The sequence below is a fragment of the Podarcis tiliguerta genome (assembly GCF_965153285.1).
Source record: "Podarcis tiliguerta genome assembly, chromosome: 16".
Lineage (NCBI taxonomy): Eukaryota > Metazoa > Chordata > Lepidosauria > Squamata > Lacertidae > Podarcis > Podarcis tiliguerta.
Genome location: NC_139549.1, coordinates 11,106,173 through 11,129,487, shown reverse-complemented (window position 1 = coordinate 11,129,487; position 23,315 = coordinate 11,106,173). Strand labels below are relative to the sequence as shown.

The following is a 23,315-nucleotide window of genomic DNA, read 5'->3' as shown; positions in this document are numbered from 1 at the left end:
AAACTCGGTCATGGAACATTTCCCGCCTTATGAACACAAGAATAAGAAGAGATACTTTGTGTGCGTTGTTATGTACTGAAGTTCTCACCCTGGGCCAGCAGGGGGATACTGTAGATAGTTTTCACTCAGGTCCACGTCAATTATTTTAGGCGGGGAACCCTGGGTTGTTGTTGCTACAATGTTGACAGCCGGCTGCCTATAAAAGCAGGCCGGCTGAGCTGTTTGCTGTTCAGTTCTGTTCCATCTTACAAAATAAAGAGCTGCTTTGGAGAAATCGCTGTGTCGTCTGCCATGTCTACCCACTATTCAACATGCGTGTGTATGCACATTCATACATACAGGTAACTCTCAACTTATGTGGGGGTTACGTCCCAGGGATAGCGAATCCAGCCAAATTTGCATATAGTCAAAACATATTGGGTGCAATGGCAGGTGGGATTGCAGCCCCCCCATCCCAGATGCCCACCTCCTTTTATTTTTTATCAATTGCCAAGCACATAAAGCTGAATGTGCACACGTTAAATGTGCATAAGTTGAGAGTTCCCTATACACACACACTTCCTTGCCCAAAGGGTGCAATTCTATACATAATTCCATATAGTTCACCTGGGATTAAGCCTCAGTAATTGCAACAGGACTTAAAATGGGAAAGGGGGTGTTCTACAAAAGCTTTGGAGGCACCAGATAAGACTCCTAGGTCAGCAATCCACCCCACTATGAGTACATCCCACTTTTCTACAGGACTTTTAACACCCAATTTAACACCCAAAGTAAAGTAAGTTGTATAGTCATCGTCAACCGATATAACTCATGGCTTGCTTTTCTCTAGAATCATCCAGTTTATCTCTCTGCCCATCCCTTTGTCAGCTTCATTGCTGTAAGCTGCTCGGAGGCACACAATTGCCTCCAACTAAGTCTTCCTCAGGGCAGCTGATCCTTGTTGGCAGCCGTTCCCTGTTGGCATCCACCTGTCATGGGAAGCAATGGAAGAGAGCGCCTTCAAGTGTGAAGCCAAACTGTTGTGAGAGTTACAGTGCTTGCTGTGGCTTTAGAGATCAAATACGTGAGAGACATGTTTTGTTGCAGGTTAGGCAGATGAAGGCATCCAATTCTTCTGATGCAGGCACAATATGGTATTTCTTCTCTCTGCGCCAGTGGCGTAGCGTGGGGGGTGCAGGGGGGGCTGGCCGCACCGGGCACAACATCTGGGGGTTAGGGTTAGGGGGCGCAAATCCATGGGTTAGGGGGCGCAAATTACTTGCCTTGCCCCGGGTGCTGACAACCCACGCTACGCCACTGCTCTGCGCTCCTCCCAGTGGTCATTCCTCCTCTGCTCACTGCTATGGTGGACACACAACCTGTCTGTCTCCAGGAGCTGTGGTCAACTGCAAGGGATTCCCACATGGCAGGGCTAACGTTGCCAGCCTTCATGTCACATTTGCAGACATCTTTGGAAGCAAGTGGCTCTGCCAATGGGCCTGGCGGCTGAAGCCAGCTCCCCACAGAGCAAGTCCCTGGGGATCCTGCCATCTTCCATTTTGTGGACGTGACCGAGTCAGCAAAGACGTTGCTGAGACAGGAGTGTGAACATGCTGGGAATGTGAAACAGTGATGGCTTTTACAATTGCGATAAAGGTCACACCCACACATAGTTTATAGCACTCATATCATGGCTTCTTCCCCCAAAGAATCCTGGGAGCAGTAATTTGTTAAGAGTTTTGACCTTCCAGAGCTACCGTACTTACTCAGCACACTTAAACTACAGTTCCAAGGATTCTCCATGACACTTAAAAGTGGAATAATAGTGCTTTAACTGTATGGTGCGGATGTGACCTGAAAGAATGGGGCAAAGTTGACTACCAGAGAAGCAGGAAAGAGAAAACCAGGTACAGCAAGGAGCTTTCATTTTTTTATTATTATGTTTTCTACAGCAACATCATTAAATACAGAGCAAAATTTGCCCCATCCCATTTATTCCCTTCATCTCAGCCCATCCCACCCCAGAGCAGCTATCAGGCTATCCACCCCCACCCCCCTCACTCGATGTTAAGTCGCTCTGGGCCCTGCCCATTTGTATGTACTTTCCTGAAAGAGAGGGATACAGTCAGGTGAGAGGGCCTGGTTGTATTATTGTCTTTTTTTGTTGGTTTAAATAACATTTTCTCGCTTAAATACTGAGCTAAGAGAGCAACTAATGAAGAGGCAAATTAAAGCCGCCAGCTTTAAACTGCAAGGACCCCCCACCCATGCTTTTTAATAGCTGTGCAGGAAGGAGCAATGCCAGCTGAGTTTGCCTCCTGACCGAGGCAGAATGGAGAATTTGCAACCGCTGAAATGCTCACCTCTTAAAACAGCTACTAAAAGGCACACAGATCCTTGGCCTAGAAACTCTAGGATAGCAGCAGACTCAAAGGAGAAAGCTCTCCTGGAGGGGTGGGTCAATTTAGAACAGAAGTGGTGATCTCCCCCCAAGCACTGCTGGACTCCCCATCGGCAAGTCCAATGGTCAGGGCTGATTGGGGTTGAAGTCCAACGTCACATGGAGGGGGCAAGCTTGGCTGCCACTGAGAGAATGGCTCAAATTCCTTACTATTCTGCCACACGTGCCAGGTTGCAGCTGCAGCTTAAAACCTTCACCAGGAACTAAGGCAGCTCCATTTATAGTGCTTACAGGTCTTAACGTGATTTTTAATAAGGTCACACGATAGAGTGAGAGGTTGGGCTAATATTTTCCAGCACTGATTTATGGGGATTATTACAAGGAAGAACTTTAATTTCCACCGTCCATCACCCATACCTTCATGCTCCCAATGCCATACTCCTCCCAGCAGAAGGGAAATGGCTGGAATCCAAAGTCCCCTACACTGCACTCCCGTGCATCGGTCTGATAGAAACAGAGACAAATATTCCAGAAAAAATTGTTGTCCAGTGTAGAATGACCCAGAAAGTGCAACGTCCAGCGCTGAAGGCCAGCCATTCCTGCTTCACAATGCCTTGCTATTGCTCAGTCCAGAAGGAAGGGGAAACAGCAAATGCCATGTGGTCAAGTTTTGTTGACAGAAGAGAGTGGGTGGTAGTTTTGCTAGCGTGACAGCACCAGCATCCATGACACAGGAAACTGTGGAGCTAGATTCCACAGCTGCCTTCTTCCCCTGGCCCTAAACTATTTTAGGGGGGTTGGAGAGGGAAAGGGCAAAACTGGCAACAGCTGTTCTGTGCAGAAATGACACAGCCCCGACCCGGCAAAACAACTATGGAAAGTCAAAGAATTCTTAAGAGGCTGCTGTACATAGGCAGAGTAGAGACTGGGGAGGTTGGGTGGAGAGGAAGAGAAAAAATGGGGGAGAAGAAGTGCATAAGGGGGGGGTTGGGACTTTGAAAAGGAACAGCGATTCCCTGAGGCCGAAACAAGAATGCAAAGCAAAGAGATGGGGAGAAGACCATAGCGGGGAAAGAAAAGAGAGACTTCACATGGCAAAGGGTAACTGTAGATGCCCTGGGAACTGCAATTCTTCCTCTTCTGGGGACAAACAAATCAAACTGAATTGTTAGGTAATTCAGCCCAGGCACAGTTCTCTCAGAGGTTTGCTACAGTAGGGCGTAGCATTGCTTATTTAGGAGCACTGTAAGAAGCCTCTCTCTGCCCACTCTTTTTTTGGGGGGGGGGGGGTCTGAAAGACACAGATTCCTCCTCCCCACCAAAAGAGATACATTCTTAGCATTCACAGGAAGGGGGCACTTGAAAAACATATAGTGCATACAGTATATGCATGAGGAGTGCAGCCTAGGGGTTCCTTGGCGCAGGTGGGATACAGTATCCTTTACAAGAAGCTAAACTGCTGGCAGAGGAGATGGACAGATGGCAGAGTTAAGAGCCACACTCACCCTAGCAAACTACAGTTTCTTTTCCAGTAGCAAAGTACAACAACGAGGGTGACAGCAGCATGCTGCAGTGGAGAGGAAGACACAGGCTGTGTGTGTGTGTGTGCATGCGTGAGTGCATGCACACGTGTGAGAAAGTGTGTGAGAAAGTGCACACTGCTCCACACAGGGCAAATTGTGACGGGACATCCCTGTAACAAAGGGGTGGGCGATTCTGCTGCTGCTAGACATGGGGGCAAGTGGTCACAGGCAGAGCAGCACAGAGAGAGAGAGAGAAGGCAGAAGGTCGGACGTGGCCCAGGTCTTCAACAATGCAACGTAGGTGCAGGCCAAGCTGATCCTCATGCCAGGAGAGAGTTCCGCCGAGAGAGGTCTACGTTGCTGGCGCTAAGGCCACGGCTGTCAGATAGACTACTGGATGCCTGGAAAAGAGAAAGGGAGACAATGGTCAACATGTCAGAGCAGGGGTGGGGGACCTTTTTCAGCCAGAGGGCTGCACTGCCTTGTGGGCAACAATTCATGGGGACAACAACACATGCCAGTGAGTGGAGCTATGGGTGCAAGGCATACTTTTGTAGAATAGGCCAGCCACTCAAAAGCCAGGGCTTTATAAACATCATCCCTGGCCCTTGGCTATGTTGACTGAGGCTGATGGGAGTTGTATTCCCACATCTGGAGAACACTGCATTGGCTACCTCTGCCTTGAAGGCTCCCAAAGATTTAAAGCAGGGGTCAGCAAACTTTTTCAGCAGGGGGCCAGTCCACTGTCCCTCAGACCTTGTGGGGGACCGGACTATATTTTGTAAGGGGGGGGGGGGGGCCGAATGTACAAATTCCTATGCCCCACAAATAACCCAGAGATGCATTTTAAATAAAAGGGCACATTCTACACATAAAAACATACTGATTCCCGAACCGTCTGCAGGCTGGATTTAGAAGGCGACTGGGCCGGATCCAGCTCCTGGGCCTTAGTTTGCCTACTCATGATCTAAAGCACCCAGTTTTGGGTGGATGAGTCTGTTTGCTGTGCCTCTGCATGATCTTTTAATCTGAATGTGCCTTCTCCCAATCAGCCTCTGCTAGAGGTGGACAATTCTGTGGCGCATCTGCACTGGATTTCATTACAGAGATGCAACAGAAATTACTATCCCTTGTATATGAGGTTGCCTGGTGTGCTTCTGGATGGGTCCCTGCTCTGCCCTTTCAATCAGGGCTTTGGAAGTGGTTGGGATGTCTCAGTAACCACACTTCCTTCCCCTACCCAACAGAGAAACAACTCAGAAGGGAGAGAGAGGGGGTCTGCGATTTGCAGTCTGTGTGTATACCTGGCTTGCCTCCTCTTCCACGCTCTTGTTGAGGAAGTTGAGAGAACTGGCCCGCTTCATCCTGCAGGGAGACAAAAAATAAGTGCCAAAGGAATTAGGCCTTTTGGTCACTGATCTATGGCCTTCTCTAGGGTTTCAGGCGTGATATTCCCAGGCCTGCCTGAAAGTACCAGGGATTGAACCTGGGACCTTCTGCATGCAAGGCAGTTGAGACACAGCCCCTTTTGATATTCACTGAGGGTGTTGCCTTCACACCCTGGTTGTGGGTTTCTCCAGAGAAAAGCAGCTAGCTATATACTGCTGAAACAATAATAAAAAATATTGGGCTGGCTAGACCTTGGGTCTGCAGCACATCCTGCCCACCCCAGGTCCCAAAGCAGAGCCACTAGACGGAAGACTTACCCTGGGTTCCGGGGCTCCTGCGGGCTGCTCCCCTGCAGCTTCTTCACCAGCATCTCGCTGCTTCGTCGCAGGGCGTCACGCAGCTTCCCAAAGGAGCCGCTGCGTCGCAAGGCTCCGGAGCCAGCCTGGGAAGGCGGGGAGAAAAGAAGAAAAGGGATCAGCACCAAATGTCTAAATCAGCATCCTGTTCCCAGAGAGGCCAACCACATTCCTTGAAGGGAAGCCTAAACACAGGGCCCATGGGCCAAAGACTCCCCACACCTTGTTGGATAGGATTGCACTGAAGTGTCCTCCATTTTAGGATTAATTTGTAAAGTTTTGCTGCTTCTTACCCCGGACCACTCAGCCGCTCTGTCTTCCGGGTCAATCCCGTTTTCACACTTGTTGGAGCTGAGGACCCCCTCGCAGTTTGATCGGTGCTCGGAGCGGTTCCCATCCTTCAGTAGTTCTACAACCTTGCTCTGGTTAATAGCGTCCATGCCCTAGTTGGAATACAGAGATTATCTACTGGGTCACCCAAGAGCTAGATGGCCTATTTAAGCCAGCATGGGGGAGCAGAATTTTTTTAATATCCCCCAGCACACATTTCCGTCCCACTGCTGGAACAACACTGCCTATCCTCAGGGGCAGTGTGTGTGAAACGGTAAGTGCTGTTTTGCCTTGCTTCTGCTGCCACTGCCTGCTCTGTCGCCACTGCACACCCTGCCGCATCAAAACAGCACCACCATCAGCGCTGATTTGGGGAGAGATCTCACCCAAAATCACTCGAGATCTTGCGGAGCACACAAGATCTTGAATGAGTTTGGGTGAGATCTCATTCCAAATGGCTGCGATCTTGCCCAAATCAGTACTGATGGCGGCAGGACACCCATGAGCGTTCCACCTGGGGGTTTTCTTCTGTCTGAGGCAGCGGCCTCACCCTGCCTAACACCTGGGCGAGCTCTGCCTATCCTTCTACCGCCAACCACCATGATGCAGCACTTGCCTGCTTGCGGGTTTTCTGGGCACACTCCTCCAGCGTCTCTGCAGCCTCCAATTTTCCCTGGCGCCGGTAGAGAGCACCCAAGCTTTTCAGAGTCGTGTTGACTGTGGGGCTGTGGGTGGAAAGGAGAATGCGAAGACAGATAGGTCAAGAGCGCTCTTTGTACTCCTTGCACTTTTGCTGTCCTCTGAAGGAACTTTTCACAAAATAAAGTTTCCATTAAATGGTCAACTTCGTGTCTTTGAAAAAAAATAATTTCAATCAATTGTCATTTATGCATCTTATAACTGTTCTAATATAATTACAGTTAAATTAGTTAAAGCTACTGTGTTAAGACAGACACACTGGGCTAAAATATGGTCTCAGTTTAAACCACTGGATTGCTTTGCCCAGCAATAGGTCACCCATGCTTTGCTCCAGCCTTTTCTCTGCATTCATAGAATCATAGAATCATAGAGTTGGAAGAGACCACAAGGGTCATCGAGTCCAACCCCCTGCCAAGCAGGAAACACCATCAGAGCACTCCTGACATATGGTTGTCAAGCCTCTGCTTAAAGACCTCCAAAGAAGGAGACTCCACCACACTCCTTGGCAGCAAATTCCACTGTCGAACAGCTCTTACTGTCAGGAAGTTCTTCCTAATGTTTAGGTGGAATCTTCTTTCTTGTAGTTTGTATCCATTGCTCCGTGTCCGCTTCTCTGGAGCAGCAGAAAACAACCTTTCTCCCTCCTCTATGTGACATCCTTTTATATATTTGAACATGGCTATCATATCCCCCCTTAACCTCCTCTTCTCCAGGCTAAACATGCCCAGCTCCCTTAGCCGATCCTCATAAGGCATTGTTTCCAGGCCTTTGACCATTTTGGTTGCCCTCCTCTGGACACGTTCCAGTTTGTCAGTGTCCTTCTTGAACTGTGGTGCCCAGAACTGGACACAGTACTCCAGGTGAGGTCTGACCAGAGCAGAATACAGTGGCACTATAACTTCCCTTGATCTAGATGCTATACTCCTATTGATGCAGCCCAGAATTGCATTGGCTTTTTTAGCTGCCGCGTCACACTGTTGGCTCATGTTAAGTTTGTGGTCAACCAAGACTCCTAGATCCTTTTCACATGTACTGCTCTCAAACCAGGTGTCACCCATCTTGTATTTGTGCCTCTCATTTTTTTTGCCCAAGTGCAATACTTTACATTTCTCCCTGTTAAAATTCATCTTGTTTGTTTTGGCAAACATTACTGTTGCCAATACTGTTGTACTTGTGTTGGTTCTTTTATGCAGAAACTATCTTAAATGATAGGTTGTAAAAGCCACCTGTTAGATCACACAGTTAAGTACCAGTTGCTGGAAACCACAGGAACAGCGAGGGCTCTTGTGCTTGGATCCTGCTTACGGGTTTCCCATGGGCATTTCATTGGCCACTGTGAAAGCAGAATACTGGACTAGATGGGTCACTGACCTAATCCAGCAGAGCTCCTCTTATATACTTAAGTTCACTCGTCTTATCAAGACAGTCAATGAATCCTAACCATTGTGGAATAAGGAAACGACGTCAGCCTTAACTTGCAGCAGCAGCAATTTCACTCTTCTTCCTCTTCTTAAACCTCTGGCTTCTCTTTCATTTCAAGCTCCTAGCCCCAACTCAAAGTCAGGAGCAACCTTTTTAAAACCTTTAAAAAAAGAAAAGGGGGGCTACCCCTTACCTGTCCACCTTGCAGGCTTTGTACCAGCTGCCATACTCCCCATAGGGAGCGCTGTCTTTCTCCTTGCGCTTCTCCTAAGGGGGAGGCAAGGTTAAAGGTTAAAGGGCAGGGAGTGTGTCAGATGGCTTGGATCCACCCCCAAGGGAAAGTCGGGTTCCCTTCTCCCTCCCAATGAGGAGGTACCTTGCTTTCCTCTCGCTCTTCTGCATGCATCCAGATCGGCTTATTCTCTCCTACAAAGAACGGTGGTTGGGGGAAGAACAGAAAACAGTGAAGAACCTGCCTTAAACCAGGGCAGACCATCAGTCCACCTTGTGGGACTCCTCAGGACATTAAAAATATTTCTTGTACATTTGCATAATTATAAATAAAAGTTTGACATAAATTGGGGGGGGAGGGTTATGAAATATCCACATTTCAACGCACCAACCAATTTGCCAGTCACGCTCTCTCAGCCTAACCCACCTCACAGGGTTGCTGTGAGGAAAAAGGGGGAGAAAAGGGAGAACTGTGTATGCCAGATTGAGATCCTTAGAGGAAAGATGGGATAGAAATGTAATAACAAAAAAAATCATTAAAGCCATGTGGGCAAAGGCACAGTGATTTGCCAGCCCTGCCAATCAGCTGATGGTCAGTGCTAGCAAAGGGTATGCTTTTAGAGGTGCCCCTGATCAGTTGATTGATAGCAGCCACAACCCCCATTTTGTCCCAGCTGTGTCTTTTCCTGCCCCACACCTGAAATGCATAAAATAAAAGGAAGCAACCCTTCTCTGTACACATGAGGTCCCACCACCTGTTTCTGCACTCACCATTGACTGAGCCGAACTCTCTCTCGTGTGCTCGGGTCAGGATCTCCTTGTAGAGGGCCTCAGCGTCCTTGTATTTGCCTTGTTTGAGGTAGCAGGAGGCCTGTGGGGGCATATTCTGAGGTCAGAGGAACAGGCTGTGGCAACAGGGATCAGGAAGCATCGATGCCTAGCAAAAGCTGGATGTTACATACACCAGGATTCTCTACTAGCAGCATAACTCTATGAAGTGCTGTCCTTTCTCTTGCAGAGAGAAGAGGCAGACTGCACAGACCATTATTCAACCCAGGTGGTCAGTCAGGGGATTAACCTGTCTTCCAGTGGCATGGCCAATGATTGCAAAGTAAAACAGCAGAAAGGCACCAATCAGGAGTAGGCAGGCGAGGAGGATGGAAGGGCTCCAGGGGCACCTGGAAGTTGCCTTCCTGCCTCCCTTCTTCCCCCCGGCACAAAGGCACCGATGTAACTGATGAGCACTGTGCAAATCAGGGGCTACAGAAGCTGCCATTGTCTAGAAGACATTGAACTAAAACTCCCATCACCCCCTGCTGGCTGGGATTGCTGGGAGTTGTAGTCCAACAACATCCGGAGGGCTGTAGTGCCCCAAGCCCTACAGTAAACATCATACTGTTAAATGTCACAAAGTTAATACGGACTTTAAAGCATTTAATACAAACTTTATAGCATGCTATCCGTGTTCTTCAGCCTTGGGCCCCCTGTTGTTGGGACTAAAGCTCCCATCATCCCTAAACATTGGCTAAGGTGTCGGGGGATGATGGGAGTTGTAGTCCAACCAAAATCTGGCATGGAAGAAAACTGCTTAGAATAGATTCCACCCCCTGCTTAAACCATCCCCACACCCCCAAAGGTTTCTCTTGGATTTTTTCCAATCAGCCCCTCTCACCAGGTTGTTTTTAGTTTTGGCCACATTGGGGTCGTCTGGCCCGAGGCGAGACTCGTAGATCTCCAGGGCGCGGCGGTAGTAGTACTGAACCTCCTCGTACTTGCCCTGGTTCTGGCAAAGGAGAGCCAAGTTGTTGAGCTGCTTGGCCACATCTGGGTGGTACTTCCCCAGCACCTGGGAGGTTGGGAAGAGGAGAAACTTGAAAAGAAAGCAAGCAAAGTTTGTCCATGCTACTGCCAAATCCCAGTTCCCAGTGCCGATCGCCCAAACCATCAATTTCACATAGGAAATTACTTTAAACCAGATCAGGCTATTCATCCCATCTGACTGGCAGCAGGGGTTATTTCCTGAAAATGTCAACGAGGATTGAACCTGGGACCTTCTGCATGCAAAGCAGATGCTCTGCCACTGAGATATGGCCACTCTTCCAAACAAGATTCTAGTCCTCAGTGTTCTGAATAAAGGAGGACAGCAGACAATGAAGAGCAGGGTGGGGGTGGGGAAACAGACAGCCTGGAAGAGACGGGGTTAAATAGAAGCAACTTGTTTAACAAGCGCAGTGCATGTATTGCAATTTTTGTCAAGGGAATATGACTTTGAGCAAAAGGGTGGGGATGAAGATCCCTGACAACAGAACAGCAACAAAGGTGTGTGGAGTGGGGAGGGTGAAGCCAGAGCCTACAGGCAATGGCTCTGCAGGCCAGGGACTTATCAGATCTTCCAGCATTTTGTTTTGTTTAATAGTACTGTTTTGTTTCATATTTTATTTGTTTATATCCTGAACATTTTCCCCACGCAGATCAGGGTAACTTGCATCAGAAAATTTTCAGTTTGCATTGGGAAACCATTACGATATCCTAGAAAGTGATCTAATTTACCATGTTCATTTCACTTGAATTTAGTACAAGCTAAAAACTTGATCACTGAGAAGCTTGCCTTATATTGTGTTCATAGTTAGCATCCATGCATTGTAACAGATGAACTTTGGAAACTGCAAATTTTCTGCAGAAAAAGAAAGCACGGGGGGCGGGGCGGGGATATGCCCCAAGTATTGCTGCCTGTAGCGGCCTTCTTTAAGTACCTTCTCTCGGATCTCCAGAGCTCTCTTGCACAGCGGTTCCGCCTCCTTATACTTGCCCCGCTTACCGTACAGCACGGCCAGATTGTTGAGGGTAGCAGCCACCTAAGGATGAAAAGGTACATTGTACAACTCAAAACTCTGGGATATGATTGCTGTGTGAACCTCAGAACTCTACTTCAAAACAGGTTATCACAGCAGGCTAGCAGATTCAGAATTTTAATTTAATTTTCCATTAAAGCAAAAGGAGACAAAGAGAAGATCTAAGGTGCTAGTCCTCATCGTTATCGAGGGGGAGGGGGAACCTCAAGCATCCAAATGGTTTCTGCTAGAGGCTCTGAAATGATTTATTTATTTAATAAAATTTATACACTGCTTGATTGTCTTTTAAAAAGACCTCAAAGTGGTTTGCAAAAAATCAGGGTGCTTACAGCAGGGTGGTCCTTTCCCAAGGTCTTCTCCCGGATGGCCAAGGCATCATTGAGAAGATGAGCAGCCTCCTTGTACTTATTTTGGTCCCTAGCAGGAAGAAAAATAAGTTATTATTTTGGCCAGAGAGAATTCCAAAGCAAGGAGTGCCTATTACCAGTTTAGGCTGGTGCACCAACTATGTCCTTTCCTGGACAGAGGTAGCTTAGCCACTGTGATTCAATGCGTTAGGAACCTCATGACTGGACTACTGTAATGAGCTCTATGCAGGGCGTCCCATGCGATTGGTCCGGAAGCTGCAGTTGGTGCAGAAGGTTGTGGCCAGGGAGCTGAGTGGCTTTCCCTGACCCATAAGACTGGGCCCATTTTTACGTAACTGAATGCTCTGAATTTTTGTTTCATTTGTTTTTAATATGCTTTTACAAGTCTTTAGACTCTTGTTTTATTGGTTTCAGGTTGTACTTTTGTTCTGACTATATTTTTCATTTTTATACTGTATAAATTAAAAATATATACAGTATATGAAGCTATTTATAAATGCTATTAAGAACATAAAATAAATTATAAAAGCCCACATCTGAATGTACAGTACACAAAAGGCACGGGGTACAGTCCTTTCTAGACTGCACATTGTCAGGCTAGGGGGTGGCTTCTGATCACGTCTGAATACTGTTCTCTAAGGAACTTGGAAAGCTAGTCATCTTCCTGGCAAGCTAACTTTCCAAATACACGGAGCTTTTCTGAGTTTCTAATCTTTCAGCGTAAGAGAGCCTGCAAATAAGCAATTCCGTAACGGCAGCCTAAAGTGATACAATCTCAGCAGGGCAGCTCCACACGCTTTCTCTGCATGTCCAAGTTAGATCTAAGGTCAAAAAGCAGTCCCCTGCCCTCAGCTCAAGTCAGCCAAGCCTCACACCTGTAAACCAGAGCAAGAATATTCAGCATGGTAGCCACATCGGGGTGGTCATGTCCTGAGGTCTTCTCAAGATCCTCCAGTGCTTGCTTGCAGAGCGGTACAGCCACCTCGTAGCGCCCCTGGGAAGCATATTGGATCACCAGGTTGTGGAGTGTCCGCAGCCGTGCCGGAATCTCATAGCCACCATGTTGGGCTGCTGCGTCTCCACTACCATGCGTCTGCCCTGCAGAAATACATTGGCATCATCAAAGGGGGTGGGATCTGCTGCCCACACCCTCCACAAAGCAGTTCTTCAGTATGCTATTCATACACACTCAAAGCAGGTGTATATACACCTGCAAACACAAACAGCTACACACACTTAAAATGAATAGGCGGCAGGCTTAGGACAGAGAGATAGCAGACCCATCCACATAATGCACCATCATCCTATGGAATTTATATAATCACAGTGTTTCATGGCTGGAATTAAGAGCTATGTGAGGGAAGAGAAGTCAGCCTAAGAATTTGGTAAATGCACGGGACAAGGGGCCTGAGTTTGTATATTCTCCTCTCCTCTCCCTTCCCTCCCCCTTTTCACTTTGTGTTGGGTCTTTTAATGCTGTACACATGAGGCACAGGGATTGTCTTGTTTGCTACTGATACGTAAACTGCTCTAGCAGCCTTTTCAGATGAAGAGCAAGGCAAAACTGCTTTCAAATAAATAAATGATCATTCCTTTCTTCTGTCAGAGTATATTAACCAACCTATTTGTGGTTGAGATATTGAAAAGTATTTATGTTTGCTAGACATGGGGTGATGCCCAACTAAGTTTTACTCAGAGTAGACCCACTGGAATTAACAGGCCTAAGTTAGTCATGTCTATTAATTTCAATGGGTCTACCCCAAGCAGGACTAGCACTGCCTACAACCCTGAACATTTTTAGTTTCCTCAAATTTGGGTGGAATTCCAACAACTTTAGGGTTTGTCCATGTCTTGTACTTTTTACTCCTGTACCTGTTATCATCTAACTTGAGGGTGGGGGGACTCCTGACCTTCTAGATGTTCCCTCCCTTCTAGTCCTCATGCAGTTATTGACAGCTTAGACTAAAATGCTGCAATCTGATGGCCACTATCTCTAGTATTCTGACTCCTTGCCGTACAAACTGACTTGCTGGATCAGAATGGTCTACTTAACCCAAGGTAGCTCACCTTGTCCCTGGTCATCATCGTTCGGGAACAGATCATCCAAGGAGTCTTTGCCCGTCTCCCCATTCTTCTCATCCTGGGCAGAAAGAAAAAAGACAATCAGGAATTGAAACTCTCCTACCATTTCGAAGGCAAAAGGAAATGGTAAGAATGCCCAGCACCATCCTAATCACCAAAGCTGACACCTCTGATTCAGTCCTTGGGGATTGCCAAACCTGCAGTCTTCCACTCCCAATTTGCTGACGTTCATGTATAGCAAGGATGGGGGAACCTTTGGCCCTCTAGATATTACTGGACTACAACTCCCATAATCCTTAATCATTGTCCGTGCTGGCTGGGGCTGATGGGAGTCTGACAACATCCAGACAGCCACAGGTTCCTCGACCCCTGATTTAAGGTAGATACTACTGTTGAGAGGGCTGGAGCGGGACTTCTCTTTACCCATTTTCTCCACTCCATGCCTAATTTTACATACCGTATTTTTCGCTCTGTAAGACCCACCAGACCACAAGGCGCACCTAGTTTTTGGAGGAGGAAAACAAGAAAAAAAATATTCTGAATCTCAGAAGCCAGAACAACAAGAGGGATCACTGTGCAGTGAAAGCAGCAATCCCTCTTGTTGTTCTGGCTTCTGGGATAGCTGCGCAGCCTGCATTCGCTCCGTAAGACGCACACACTTTTCCCCTTACTTTTTAGGAGGGAAAAAGTGAGTCTTATAGAGCAAAAAATACGGTACTTCTATTATGTCTTCTCCTACTCGCCTTTTCTCTAAACTTAAAAAGCCCCGAATGTTGTAGCCTTTTCTCACAGGGGAGTTGCTCCAACCTGTTGATCATTTCTGTTGCCATTTTTCTGCACCTTTTCCAGCTCCAGGTGAGCAGAACTGTACACAGATACCAGGCTCTCTCAGGTACAAGGACAGTGGAGGTAGAACACAGCCACTGTGAGTTTTATTTTATTTATTAATTACATTTTTATACCACCCTTCATCCAAGGATCACAGGGTGGTTTACAATATAAAAACACAACAGTACAGAACATAGTAAACAAAAGCAATACTCTCCCCCCCCCCCCCAGTTTAAAAGCCAAAGGCCTGGGGAAGAGGTATGGTTTTGCCTGGTAACCTTATCGTTCACAAATCTGTCTGCCTGTGTTTGTTTCTGCATCCAGTTCAAGGTGCTCATATTAATATTTAAAGCCCTACATGACTTAGGCCCCAAATACCTGTAATACTGTAATACTCCTGTAATACTCCTTCCCTACAGATCTCTCTCGGCTGCTAAGAATGGCAAAGGGGGCCACCTTGGCAATTCCTCTGCCCTCAGAGGTTTAGGGGCCTTTGACACTTGAGTTCTGTGCTTTTAAGGCATACCTTATTTGTATAATGTTAAGTTGTTTTAAAGGGACGCGGGTGGCGCTGTGGGTAAAACCTCAGCGCCTAAGACTTGCCGATCGTATGGTCGGCGGTTCGAATCCCCGTGGCGGGGTGAGCTGCCGTCGTTCGGTCCCAGCTCCTGCCCACCTAGCAGTTCGAAAGCACCCCTAAGTGCAAGTAGATAAATAGGTACCGCTTTATAGCGGGAAGGTAAACGGCGTTTCCGTGTGCTGTGCTGGTGCTGGCTCGCCAGAGCAGCTTCGTCACGCTGGCCACGTGACCCGGAAGTGTCTCTGGACAGCGCTGGCTCCCGGCCTCTTAAGTGAGATGAGCGCACAACCCTAGAGTCTGGCAAGACTGGCCCGTACGGGCAGGGGTACCTTTACCTTTAAGTTGTTTTAAATTGCTCTTGTGTTTTAGTGCTGCAATCTGCCTTGGGACCTTTGGGCAAAGGGCAGGAAACAAGCAACCCCTCACCTGCTTTTAAAGCCATCTAGGTTGGTGGACATCGTAAGTGCAGCTCGAGTAGGAGAGCGTAGGGTTGAGAGAAATCAGAAGAAGAAAAGGAGAAGGCTCACCGATGGCGAAACATCATCATCAAATTTCTTAATCTGGTTCATGAACTCCAGGTGCTTCTTCTCCTCCTCCAGCTGGGCCACGGACTGCTCGCTCCGCTGCAACTTCTGCTGGGTCCCAGCCAGCTCATCGCGCAGCCACTGGTTCTCCTGCACCAGGCGCCGTACCTGAGCCCGCAGCTTCTGCTTCTCCGACTCCACCGCGCTCAGGTGACTGGAGAGGGCAATGATCACCTGTAACCGGAGACTTAGTGTGAACACAGGCCTGTGAAATTCCAACTAGGAAAGGGAATACGGGTGTCAAAGCCCCAGGAACCCTTGCGTTAGCGACACTCTGGCCCTCCAGATACTGCTGGGACTCCCATCAACCCCAGTCAGCTCAGCAGGCACCGAGTGATCCAGTCAGTAAGTCACTCAGTTGAAAGTTGGCGTTAACTCTTCTTTCGTAAAAACATGATATCTGCAGACTTGGCTGAGTGCCAGGCCTAACGAGCGCAGCCATTCATTCCATCTAGGCCTTACTCCACAAAACTAAAGGTCTCCACTTCCCCACAGCCATCTAGATCTCATCCTCTCCAGGGCTTTTCCCAAACAATCGGAGACTGCGTCTGCGTGCAGCCAACCTCTGCTCCGCTCTTTTCATGACTCTTCTGGTTCTGGGAGGCAAGGGGGAAGGGGAGCTTGTCACAGCAGGTGGGAGGGAGAGACACCTATGACTCTTCACCAGCCTGATTTATCTCTGCCTCTTGGCCTCCCTCATCCCACTCTCCTGCTTCAGCTTCTGTCTCCGATTCTGAGCTTTTCTCTGCCAGACTCTCCCAGCTCACTAAGCCCTGTTACCTCTTCAGCTCCTCTTCCCAGTCCTCTCCCTCTGGCCACTCATCGTTATGCCACCACCACTTCCCAGGCTCTCAGCCTTCTTCCCTTTGTTGTTCCCTAGCTGGTTCCTCCTACCATTTCTCTGCATCCAAATGGCCCACAGGGTTCCTCATCCCTGAACTAGTGGCTGTTACCTGAGCCTCCCCAAGGCCCAGCTCGATGGCCTCCAGAGATTTGCGCAAGAGGCTGGCCTTCTCCTGGGCAGCGCTTGTTTCGTGCTGCTGCTCCAGCCGGTTGACGGTGTCGAGAAGGGCGGCCAGCAGCGAGTGGTGCTCAGTGCGCAGTGTCTCCAGGCCTTGCACCACTGCCTTGGTGCCCAACACAATCTCATCCTGGCTCATCTTCTCCAGCTTCTCCTCACGGGGGTACAACATGGTCGCCATCACTAAGCGAGAGAGAAAGAAAAGAATATGGTGGAGAGAGTTGGAATAGGTCCACTAAACCAGGCTTGTTTTATTTGTTTTAATAATGATGGCTCTATCACACTCTTCCCCAAAGTAGGTCAAGGTAGCACACATGGCCCCTCCTGACAACAATCCTGTGAGGTAGGTTAGACTGAAAAAGGAAGCACAGAAGCATCACACAAGTTGGTTTTTTTGTCTTAGAGGAAATACATGACTTTTGCTGGTATACGAGTGCATGTGAACAAGTGATTTTTTATGGATTAAGTAATTATTAATTATTATTATTAATTAAATTTACACCCCACCCTTCCACCCCAAGGAGCCCATGGTGGCAAACAGACAAGCAATAAAACAATGAGAACTTCTTAAAAACAGTTCTAATATAGATGGAAACAGGGATCTTAATCTCTATTTAAAAGGCTTGTTGGAAGGTCATCCCTAGCTAGCAGGATGAGTGGTCAGTGATGATGATGATGGGAGTTGTAGTCCAAAAACAGCCAAGTTTGGGAAACCCTACTCTAAAGCGTAGGCACATGAGAAAGAACATTACTACCTGCTATTCCCACATGGGGGAGCCACTCGTACCCTTAGGCAGCAATCCTAAAACATACTCACAAGGGAGCAGCCGTGCCATCAAACAACCACAGTGGGATTTGACTTCTGGAGTGCAAAGGACTGTGCTCTAAGTGACCCAGATGACACCTGAGCTTTGCATACCTGCGGCGAGGATGTGGCACAGGGTGAGGCCAGGCTGAGCACCAGAACCTGTTAGGTATGCTCGAGTTCAACTTTGGAATGGTTGTAGTTACAACACAGGGGCGATGAGTCACAGCCCCATCATGAATGAGGGAAAAGGTCTGGCAGAAGGTGAAGCTGGACACCCCCCCCCAGCAATTCAGGAATCAAAGAACATCAGAGCCTGTTGGATCAGGACAATGGCCCATCTAGTCCAGAATCCTGTTCTCACTGTGGCTGCCCAGATGCCTATGGGAAACCTGCAAAGCAGGACCTGAGAACAAGAGCACTCTCTCCTGCAACTGGTATTAGGAAGAATCACCGCCTTTGACTCTAGCAGGGGTCAGCAAACTTTTTCAGCAGGGGGCCGGTCCACTGTCCCTCAGACCTTGTGGGGGACCAGACTATATTTTGAAGGGGGGGAAATGAATGAATTCCTATGCCCCACAAATAACCCTGAGATGCATTTTAAATAAAAGGACACATTCTACTCATGTAAAACACACTGATTCCCAGACCATCCGTGGGCTGGATTTAGAAGGCGATTGGGCCGGATCCAGCCCTCGGGCCTTAGTTTGCCGGCTCATGCTCTAGAGGCAGAGCATAGCCTCCATGGCTAGCAGCCACTGATAGCCCTCTCCTCCATGAAGTTATCCAATCTTCTTTCAAAGCGACCCAAGTTGGTTGCCATGCCTTCCTCCTGGGGGAGCGAGTACCAGTTCCACTATGCGCTGCGTGAAAGAGGACTTTCTTTTCCCCCAACTGAACATTCAGCATCATTGGATGTCCACGAATTCTAGCGTTATGAGAGGAGAAAAACTTTTCTCCGTCTACTTTCTCCACGCCAGGTATGATTTTTCTAAACTTCTATCGTGCCACCTCTTCCTCGGTTTTTTTCTCCAAGCTCAAAACGTCCCAAATGCTGCATTTTTCCTCATGGGGGAGTCACTTCACCCCCCCCCCCTTGATCTTCTCAGTTGGCCTTTTCCAAACCTTTTCTAATTCTACCATTTTTGAGATGAGGGAAAGGAAAAGCGGGAGGGGCGGGGAGAGAAGAGGGGCAGAGAAACCCAACCCCCCCCCTCCTTTTTCCTCCTGTCCGGCTGTCATTGCATTTCCCGGCTCCCCCAGTAGGTGGCTGGCTCAGGCCCCAGCAATCGAGACGCAATGCGGCGTGGAGTCCCGTGCCCAGCAAACCAAACCGAAGCCGCAGCGCAATAGGGATCGCTTTAACCTCTCCCACGCAGGATAGAACCAGACACACTTCTTTTCCCTTTAAGTTACCAGACTGCCATTTCTAATAACTCACTTTGCCCGTCTCTACTTGATCTGAAAAAGAGCTGAAACTCAGAAGTCCTTGTATCCAAATGATGAGAACTGCACTGACCCCTGCCCAAATATGAATGAAGTGTGCTCTGTGTCCCCCCCCTCCCCAGCCATATCTGTTTATAAAAGGATTTCTCCCTCTCAGCCTACCCTTTTATTTTCAATCTCCTTTCCATTGCCCTTTTAACATTCTCTTTATCAAGAGGAGAGGGGAAAGGATGAATGATGGACTGGTGCAACGTAACATCCCCGCCCCTTGAAATAAGGAAGGAAATGCTTTCAGCCAGAGGTTTCAGAATCTTTCAAGGAACTTTGGGCAGTATCTCCCATTTTATAGGATCTGCTATTTACCTGGGGCAGGTACAGAAGCAAAAAAAAAAAGGAGGGGGGGCGACACAAGAAATATCCACCCTTCTACTCCACATCACAAAGGGCAGGGAAGCTTTGCATATCTATTCTTTCACACAAACCCGCCCACCTCAGTTGTAAAGTATTCTGCAGATTTGATTTTCCACTCTGGGGCTTTTTTTAGGGCAAAAGTAGAGACCTCTGTACTCTTTTCATCTTTGATTTTGTTTAAAGGAAATCCCTCTTTACAAGCATGTCCGTCATTTCAAGAAACTGGATAGTCAGGATTTCTGATGAAGATCACAACGAAGAAAAAAAGAAAGAAACAAAACCTGAACTTCTGAACAGATGGCCCTTCCTTGCTGTATGATCACACAGGCTCAAGGTGCACATATATACATATGGATACATACATACAACACACACATTAGGCCCACACAACTGTAAAGAAGCACCTCCAAAATCAAGTGTAAGATGCAAGGGAGATATAGCCAAGCCCTCAAGAGCCTCCATTGTGCCTTTTCCAGAATTCTTGGCCTATTAAAACACCTCTTGTCCAGAAACTCTTCCTTTTAGCCTTGGATTATTTCTGGGAATTGGGGGACATGGGACTACTTTGTCGTTCCACCCTCTCAAATTTCTCCCCTTATACTTGAGTTCTTTCCAGAGCATTGAAATGGTACTGACTCTGAGGCCTTCACAGATTTTTTTTTTTTAAAGAGTTGGGGTTCCACTCCCCCTAACCCAGCTTGTTTCTGTCCTCTGATGTTCAAGGGATGATCCAAATTCATTCAATATTATCTGCTTCATCTTCTCCTCATCTCCAAACAGAGTGGGTTGTCTCCCTAGCCTGATCTTCAGTCTGGTAGTCTTCATGAATTATGGGGTTCACCCCTCTCACCTATTCCAACCACCCCTTAAACCTTTAGGAGGATAATCTCATTGACTGAGTTACCTCCTCTATGCCTTTGAGGCATTGCAGAATCCCTCTAATTTATCTGGGGGGCTGGGTTTCAATCTTCCTGCTTTTCACCCTTTCTTTTCCCAACTTCTTAACCAACCCACCATGCCTCCTTTTCTCTCAGCCGTCTTTGCCCAACCAGTTAGCAACATGCTTCCTTCCTCCTCTGCAGGCCTTGACTGTGCTCCTTCAAGGTACATGAAGTCTCTCCTCTCTTTGATCATACTGAAGGTAGGGTACTACCTTAACCTCTATTTTAACTTTTTGGAGATCCTAATGATGCCTCCCACCCTCTTATGGTAAGGCAGGAAGGAGGGTGATTCCCTTCTCCTTCATCACCTCCCTAGACACCTGTCTCACTTTTTGAAAAGGAACTCCTTGCTCTTTTATTTATTTTTATTTAGGAGTATTTATACCTGCCTACTAACCAAAGTTCCCAAGGTGGTTTATATTATATATTCAAATTTTTTTTTTAAATAGATGGCCATATAAGAGTCACTACAGCAGAACAATGATGTATACAAGTCTTCATTCCTCTTCTCTGGTGGCCCAGCAAATGCCGTTCTGCAGGTGAATCTCCTGCTCTTCCAATATCTTCTCACTTTCAGACATCACCTGTATAACCCCCTCCACTCCTGGGGGCCTCCATCTCTTCTTTCTGGGGTAAAAGTTTCTGAAACTCCACCATCTTAAAGTGGATTCTCTACTTCAACTCCAGAAGCATTTTCATCCTTGATTACTTTGTGGCTGGGGGAGGGGGGGAGAAGAGTGCCACACTTTATGTCCATCACCCTTTCCTTGAAGGGGGGTTGTCTCAAATCAACCCACAAGGTATCCTCACTCCCCCCCCCCCGAAGATACACACAATACATTAGGTCCCATATTTTGGACACTCTGCAGCCCCTTGCTACAATAGTACCCCTCCACTCTTTTTTTATCGAGAGAACTCTAATAACTTCTCTCTCCCTCTACTCTATTCCTGCTAGCGGAAGATTTGCAAAAGCCTCTTCTGATATTTCAGTGTTTATGAGGGACTTAGGGGCTCCCCTCTTTTACCTAACCAACTACCTTCCTTTTGGGGAATAATTCTCTCCTTTTCTTGAGTACCTCTTGTCTTGAGAGGACTCACCTCTTGACCAACTCCTCATCCAGCTGGTGGAAGGAACCCCTTTTGGTTTAGATAGGCCCTCATCCTTTTAAAAGAGTGTCTAATTAGCTCCCCCCACCCCAACTTCTGAATACCCAACCCTGCCTTTTTTGTTGTGTGGAGGAATCCCTTACAAGACTCCCCTCTAACCACATTCCTCATTCTCCTGGGTTCGGAAAACTCACCCCTCCATTTAAGGAGGTTTTGTCCTTGCCCACTCCATCCCACCCCCCATCTTTTTGGAAACGCAAAGGAACATCTTTCTCAGGTCCCTCTCTTTCGTCTGGGATAACTCATCCCCCCACATGTGTGTTTCTGTGGGCACCTTTATGAAATTGGTGGGGGTCTCCTTTGCCTGCCCCATTGGCTTCTTCTTGAGAAGCCCTTATAACAAGCCGAAGGAACTTGCCCCCCCATCCTCCACCTGACCACCGTTGGAGGAAGCTTTGAGAAGGAAGGACCACAATTTACTTATTTGGGGGGGGGGGGTAGCAACACCATACATTCCTCTGCTGAGGGAATTCGCTCACCCACCTGGCCGCCCCCTCATCTCCATATTCTGCGAGGGGCAGTTTTTGCTCAAGTATCCCACCAGCCAGCCCGCATTTCATCCTGGGGGGGGGGGGGGCTGTCTGACAGGCCACTTCTCACTTATATCCTGGGCAGCCACCCTCCCTCCTTTTCACCCTAAGCGGTGGAGGGGGGGGGTCATGCAGAGAGGCCCCCCCCCCTATTTCCACCTTACTGACGTGGGGGGGGGGGAGGCTTTTACATGGCAGAAGGGAGATTCCCTGCCCAACCAACCAGCCACTCGGGTACCTTTTTGCTTAGGGGGGGGCACAAGATGACTCGACGAACGACCACCCACCCACCCCTCATTTTCATCCTATAGGGCGATTTTACTTGTGGGGGGAGGGAAGGACGACTCCCCTCCCCTCACTCTCGGCGCGAACACCCACCCCCTCGTTTCCACCATATATGAGGGGCTCTGCCGACCGAGGAGGCCCACCGCCCACCGACTCAGCGCCACCGCCGACACGACACGACGCAACGCACCTGCGCGCGCCTCCCTCCTCGTCCTCGTCGCCGCCGCCGCCGCCGCTTCTGCTCTTTCTCCAGCCACCGGCGGCCTCACATCCTTCCCGGCAGGCACTGCGGCACCGGCAGCCGCGCGTCACCGCCCCAAAACAACCGCCTTAAAGGGGAGGGGGCAACCTGGCCGGCCGGGGAAATAGTGCCGGAGGACAAATAAGGAGTAGCGCCGCCGCCGCCGGCCCTGCCTTCCCGCCTTAAAGGGGATGGGAAGGATGCCTTGGGTTCTCTTTCCGAAGTTCTTACCAGTTTAACTTGGTGCTTTTCCTTTTGTATCTTTAATAAGTAAGACCTGGCACGTGTTTTTATATGTCAGCAGTGGCGTAGCGTGGGGGGGTGCAGGGGAGGCCGGCCGCACCGGGCGCAATATGGGGGGGGGGGCGCGCGCTCGCACTCGCAGCTCTCTGCCCCTACTAAAATCCACGGATTAGGGGGCGCAAATTACTTGCCTTGCCCCGGGTGCTGACAACCCACGCTACGCCACTGATTATGTCAGTAAATGCGGCCGGGTGGGGCAACGGGCCCCTCCACCTGGAGGGGCGATCCCCCCCCCCCCCGCACACACTTGGTTAAATGAGCGGGAAACGGGGCGTGTTTACGAAGAAAAGTCCCGCTGTGTTTAAAGGGGCGGGGGGGGGGCTCTCGTTTTATTTTATTTATTCGCTACATTTTATGGTTATCGCCTGATATCAGGAGTTCTCTGGAGCAACAACAACAAAACGCAAACAGAACACAATTCTCAAATTAATTCTTAAAACGGTGAGTCGCCCGGCCGCAGGGCGATCCTATCCTAGGCAAGTTTGCTCCGAAACAAATCTTCGTGCGCGATGCGGTTTATAGTGCGGTGCATAGATCGCCT

General features: G+C 48.5%; 1 protein-coding gene across 2 annotated transcripts; it reads right to left on the bottom strand.

The window, feature by feature from the left end:
• Positions 1-1,896: 1,896 nt before the first annotated feature.
• Positions 1,897-22,645, bottom strand: KLC2 (kinesin light chain 2). Of its 2 annotated transcripts, none has more exons than XM_083418527.1 (16): positions 22,421-22,645; positions 16,578-16,828; positions 15,568-15,798; positions 13,618-13,690; positions 12,426-12,648; positions 11,512-11,599; positions 11,084-11,185; positions 10,003-10,176; positions 9,102-9,201; positions 8,476-8,525; positions 8,293-8,366; positions 6,595-6,703; positions 5,942-6,091; positions 5,610-5,734; positions 5,208-5,268; positions 1,897-4,304 (listed from the first exon to the last, which is right to left on the bottom strand). In XM_083418527.1, the coding sequence occupies exons 2-16, from the start codon at positions 16,824-16,826 to the stop codon at positions 4,224-4,226; spliced, it is 1,890 nt and encodes a 629-aa protein (XP_083274653.1). In that variant the 5' UTR covers positions 16,827-16,828; positions 22,421-22,645; the 3' UTR covers positions 1,897-4,223. The 2 variants fall into 2 exon arrangements, with proteins under 2 accessions (XP_083274653.1, XP_083274654.1); XM_083418528.1 differs by lacking the exon at positions 22,421-22,645 and adding an exon at positions 22,318-22,342.
• Between the last annotated feature and the right edge of the window lie 670 nt (positions 22,646-23,315).